Raw genomic sequence first — 6,000 nt, forward strand, 5'->3', positions numbered from 1 at the left:
TGAAAAAGGGAACCCTTGTTGTAACACATACAAGATTTACAACGTAACAAGTCACCTTAACTTACTATCCACCACAGATAGCTTTCTTGAAGCCCTATAAATGAACTTACAAAGCCTTGAGAGTAAGCAACTGCCAGAGTTCGAGACACTTAGTAAAACGTTTTGCAATTTAGCAGAGAGGTCGGCAATACCTCGCTGGACCAAAGAGCAGTAACTCAAAAACTTCAGAAGCAGAACTCTCATGTAAACGCTGATGCCCGAAAAATAAAATTAAAACACAGTATCACAGGTTTAAGAGCTAACAAAGAAATGATCTCCAAAAAAAAATATTCTAGTTACATGACAAACCACTAAGACACAATGGTGTTGAGAAAGTAAAACTGACATTTAAAAAATCCTTGCCAATGGAATATCACTCAGCCATAAAAAGAAATGAAACTGAGATATTTGTAGTGAGGTGGATGGACCTAGAGTCTGTCATACAGAGTGAAGTAAGTCAGAAAGAAAAAATACTATATGCTAACACATATACATGGAATCTAAAAAAAAAGGTTCTGAAAGTGTAAAACATAGCTAGTGGGAAGCAGCTGCACTGCACAGGGAGATCAGCTCGGTGCTTTGTGACCACCTAGAGGGGTTGGATAGGGAGGGAGACGCAAGAGGGAGGATATATGGGGATATATGTATACATATAGCTGATTCACTTTGTTATACAGCAAAAACTAACACAACATTGTAAAGCAATTATACTCCAATAAAGATGTTAAAAAAAAATTCCTGTCACAAAAAAATCTATTGTGTACACTAATCTAGGGGTCAAAATGCAGATGTATCTGCCCTGTGCCTTCAAAATGAAAACGGGCATAAAATCCAAGCCAATTTTGACACATGGGTACACAGCAGGGCCACAAAACCATACCAAGACCAGAAGAATCTTTTACCCTACTAAATATGCCAGATCCTAATGCCGACACGCCTCTTTCCAGAGTCTGTTCTTTCAGCCCATACAGCATCAAGTGTTCACAAAGCAGTGACAAAACATGTCCTGTGAGCAATGAAGGCAATATATCATCCTCATCATTCCATCACACAGGTGATTATCAGAAACAGGTTCAAGAAATATTTGAAGGACAATGTATTAACTATTCTGGTCAATAATTTTACCAAAAAATTTTTGCAAATGGTTTTTATGATGGAGTGGTAATGGAGGTGTTAGGACAGGAAGGCATTTGATTCCTCAAACAGTTTTGATCTAACCATGCCAAGTTAAATAGTATTTTCAATGTATCAAGTGCAAAGATTGAAACAGGAACATAAAAATACAAAAGTGGTAAGTCTTTCTCCCCATTCTAACATGTAAAACTTAAATGTAATTCAAATTATTTTTATCAACCTAGAAAATTTTTAGAAGAATCTTTGAAAATTAAATAAGTCATTTTTATTCTGCATCAGTGGATAACCTTAGAAAATCAAATTTTGGGATTTAAGTACTAATTTGTTTTGTAACACTTTAGTTTAGCATGTCGACCCAACTGGGTTCCAATTTTCTTTCCTATAAAACTGGAACATGCAAACACTCTTGGCAGGTACACTTACACTACTAAAACTGCAAGCCTCAATCATTTAAAAAAAGTTTCTGGAGTCTAGCATTTTGGGATAATTTTGAACAGTTCTAAATAAAATTAATCAAGTACGAAGGAATAATTTACATTCACATTTACAAAATATGCGGCAACTCAGAAGTAAAAATGTAGAAATTACAAGTTTAAAATGTAATGTTTTAAAAAATGAAGAGTCTCTGTTAAAAGTTGACTGCAAACTTATACTACACAGTGCTAGATGCAAATAAAAATCAAAATGTAATGGTGCCCAACTTGAAGTTCACAGGGGGACAGTATATTCTTAACACTCATTTCTCCCCTTCCCCCATCAAAAAATCCAAACTGGTTAGCATTAAAAATTGGATACCAAAGAATTCCTGGAGTAGAATCTTAAGGGGAGTAGAATCCTGGGGGCAGAAAAATCAACCTACACAACCTACACAAAATTTAGAGAAAGATAAACTCTTAGGACTAAGACTGAATTAATCTCAGTGCTGAGGGTTTTATATTATAAAAACCCACTTGATACATTTAGCACTGTTACAATGATTCAAAGATATTTCAAGTAGCAAAACAGTTCCTGTGCATTAGTCAGGTGAGACAGCACCAAAATGAGTTAAAGTTACCAAATACACAGATCAAATATGGAGACTGCAGCAGTGCACCTGAACAGAAATATCTGAACAAGAGAGCACAGCCTCCCTTTCAGACCTTGCATTACTCTAAGACTAAACTGTTCAAATCAGGAGTCATCAAAACAGTACAAGTAAAAAGTTTTCTCTACAATATTCCCAGTCACTGGCTAACTCAAATGTAAAATCCATTACCATATTACACAAAAACTAAAGAAACAAAACAAAAATCTACAGGTGAAAAATGTGTCTAAAGGTGATCTAAAAGTCCTACCAAGTGACATTTTAGTAAGTACAAAGGAATACAATACTCCATATGGGTATGAATTCTGAGGAAAAAACACAGGTTTTAAAAAAAAATCCCTGAAGACTACAGAAACTTCAAGGAATGAGGACAGATCAAAGTTCATGTACTGCCAACGTTACAAGCCTGAAGCAGAGGAACTCTGCAAAAATCCTCAATCTTTGCAGGTTACCTTAAACTCACGATACAGCTTTCTTATAAAAGCAAAGAATCCAAAGCATTTGCCATATCCTTACGTTTTTCACCCACAGAAACGAGCCTACTTAGAACCACGCTTCTTTAGAAGTTCTCTACAAACTCAAAGGGTACATTTAACTCCATTATGCACTCTCACTGGCAGATGGAGGAATGACGTTGAGCCTGTTTTCTCAGGGAGTTAAAGAGATGCTCCGTAGTAAGGGGGAACATCTTGTAGACTGTCAGATGGCCAGCCATTCTTCATCTTCATTACCCTGGCACCTCAAACAACTAAGACAGCAAAAGAGAAGGTCGGTGGCCATCAGGATAGCATCAAACTAACTGTAAGAAGGGAATGATGGAAAGAAGTCTCCCCGAATTTCTCTTGACAAAAGGGCTAGTCCACAAATGAGTGAAGTAAAAAATTTGAAGCGCTTTTTAAAACTAAAATCTGGATCTCCACATATGTTTAAAGTGTAAAAAAGACAAAACACACAAATACAAAACCTACTGCACATTTAAAATTCTTGTATTATCAGTTCATGTTTGCAGTTCATGATCGGGACTCTTTCAACTTTTAATCTTGATTTCCAAGTACATAACTCCATAAAATCTGTTAGCCCCCCATCCAGCCCTCCCCAAAGAGAAAGTAACTGCAAACTGCAAAGAAAATGCCTCTGTCCTCTCTCCCAACCTAAAAACCCCAGAGTTTCAGACGTTTTGGTCTGGCACCAAAGAAATGAGATGGAAAATGAACAGCGCTCCATATTGATTTTTAAAGCAAATGGGGGTGTGGGGGGTCGGCAAAAAAGCTGGGAATGGTAGATAAAATAATTCATACCAAATTTCGGGTTTGACGTTTAACTTCACGTCAAACCTGAAATCCTGGATCACACACACACAAATAAATAAAACCAAGATTTTTTTATATCCTCATCCTCAACAGAAAATCTCATGTAAAGAGAAATTCTTGAAGAGTAGAAAGCAGAGGAAACGGGACAAGTACGATCAGGAAGAAAGGATTCACGATTCCTCATTTATCAACAACAGAAAAAGTAAAATTGCAAAAAAGGCCCTTACACTCAAATGCACTGGCATTTCCAAAATTAAACTGAATGGGAACAACAATAAAGGCCATTTCTGCAGCACCACTCAATACCTCTAATTCCAGAACACACAGCGATATGACATAGTATTGCAATAAATGTATTAAGAAGGAAAGAAAATGGTTGGGCTACTGGACGCCTTCGACCAGTTCATTCAAACACCTTTAAAATCAATCAAGAGGCAGAGAACTAGGAAGAGAGAGAAAGAAAATATGGACGAATAAAGCTGCGAGGAGAAAAGATTAAGGAGGAGGTGGAAGGCCAGGGTTCCCAAGACTAACCTGTGCCATCGCTGGCGGACGCCGAGAGGGCCGGAGATGAGAGTTTAGGCCGCTTGGCTGAAGGCGGCCCCGGTTCCACCACATTCTCGGCCATTTTTAATTCTTTCGGAGATACGGGCGAGGAAAACGAGAATCCCCGGGAAATCTCTTCTTCAGGCCTGGGTCCCCGCCCGGATCCCTGGGGTGGGCTTGGGGGGCTCCGCCGGCCCCCGCAGGGGGTGGGGGAAGTTCCTTTTTCTCTTCGCCGGATCGCGGTGGCTGAAGAGGGATGCGGGCTCGATAGAAAAGGTAGGGGCAAGTGCGAGGGGCCGGGCCTGAGCCCAGGCCCGGAGGAGGGCACAGGCACACAAATGCGCCGAGCGCGTCCGCTGCGGCGAATCCCCGAGAACTCGCGGCTCTAGAGGCGCAGTCCCCGGCCCGCCACGGCCGGCCCCTGCCCAGCCGAGGTCTCTCGGAGCTCCGCCGCCGCCATCAGCTTCTTCCTCCTCGGCGCTGTCCTCCTCCTTCTCATCGCCACAAGGAGGCGGGGGCGAAAAGGGGGGAGAGGAGGAGGCGACGAGAGACACTCACCTCCTCCCGGTGCCCCCTCCCGGACCTGAGCCCCCACCCTCCGAACCCTCCTCTTGCCGCCGCGCTCCGCGCCGCCGCCGCACCGGCCACTAATGGCCGCAGAGAGCTCGCCCGAGCCGAGAGCCAGGCTGGCGCCGCCGCCTCACATCGCGCGGCGGGCGGCGGAGGCGCGGCGAGAACGCCGGGCGCGGAGCTCGCCGGCGCAGAGGGCCGAGGGGGCCGGGCCGAGCAGCGCCGCCAGCCCGCGCCGACGCCGAGGCCACCGAGGAGGCCCCGCTCTGGCGGGCAGCGCAGGCGGCTTCCTCTCGCGCCGCGCTCTCCTCCTTCGCCCTCCCTCCCGCGGAAAATAAATAAATACGGCCGCCGCTACGGCCCCCACCCCCGGCGGCCAGATGCCGGGAGCGCCCGCCCCCCGGGGCTCCGCTCGGGGCCGCCCTCGGCGGCGGGCGAAGGCGCCGCGGGGCGCGGGGTTATGTAATGGTCCGCCCTAGGCGTCGACGCCGGCCCGGCTCCCGGGCCGCGGTGGGGGTGTGTGCCGGCGGAAGGGGGCTGGGGGTCGCCTCAACCCGTGCGCCCCGGGCCCCCTGCCACTGTCTCGGCCCCTGCCGCCTCTCTCCGTCCCGGCTCTCCTCCGAACTCTCGCTCCCGCAGTTCGCACTCAGCCCGGCACCCCGCTTGCCCACTCTCGCCCGCTCCCTCTCGCCCTCTCTCCCCCCGAGCCTAGCACACAAACAAGATGGCGGCTGTTGTTTCTTCCCTCTGCCGAATCCTCCTTACAGGCTAGCGGTAGCAGCGGCGGCCGGAAATGAGCCAAGGGGGGGGGGTGAAAAAAAGGGGAGGGGTTGGGCCTCCAGAGGGAGGTGGCAGTGGGCGGGGCCTGGGCCCGAGCCGCTCTCACAATGGGGGAAGAGGACCCGGGGGCGGGGCCGGCTCCAATCACGGGATCCGCCCAAGGCCCCAACGCGGTTGGCGCTTCCGCAAACTCCCCCGGCGTCACCCGGTGGCTCCCTTTAAAGGGGAGGATTTGAAGGGGGGGGTCAGGGGCGGGCTCGGTATCTATTTTCAGTCGGTGGACACTTACGGGGGACTGTGTCTGGGTTGGGTCTCTGCGTAGGAGATCGGTGGGAACTGGGGGTGACGGGGCTGGCAGCTACTCGGGGAGGACGACAAGTCGCCGCACAGGTGGCCGAATGGGAACGCCATGGGGATGGCCCTGCGCCCCGGGCCCTTTGGCGGCCTGACTTCCGAAGCCGGTTGAATTTACCAGGCAGGGGAAACCCCGCCGCCCGGTATTCCAGGCCAGAGACAGTGCGTTCCTCTCCATCGCTT

General features: G+C 47.6%; 1 protein-coding gene across 1 annotated transcript in view; it reads right to left on the bottom strand.

The window, feature by feature from the left end:
- Positions 1-5,450, bottom strand: part of EP300 (E1A binding protein p300) — a 74,618-nt gene extending 69,168 nt beyond the window's left edge. The window contains exon 1 of the mRNA XM_030855846.3: positions 4,102-5,450. Within this exon, the coding sequence (XP_030711706.1) occupies positions 4,102-4,195 (94 nt within the window). The 5' untranslated portion in view covers positions 4,196-5,450. The remainder of the gene's footprint in view (positions 1-4,101) is intronic.
- Between the last annotated feature and the right edge of the window lie 550 nt (positions 5,451-6,000).

The sequence above is a fragment of the Globicephala melas genome, chromosome 10, assembly GCF_963455315.2.
Source record: "Globicephala melas chromosome 10, mGloMel1.2, whole genome shotgun sequence".
Classification (NCBI taxonomy): Eukaryota; Metazoa; Chordata; class Mammalia; order Artiodactyla; family Delphinidae; genus Globicephala; species Globicephala melas.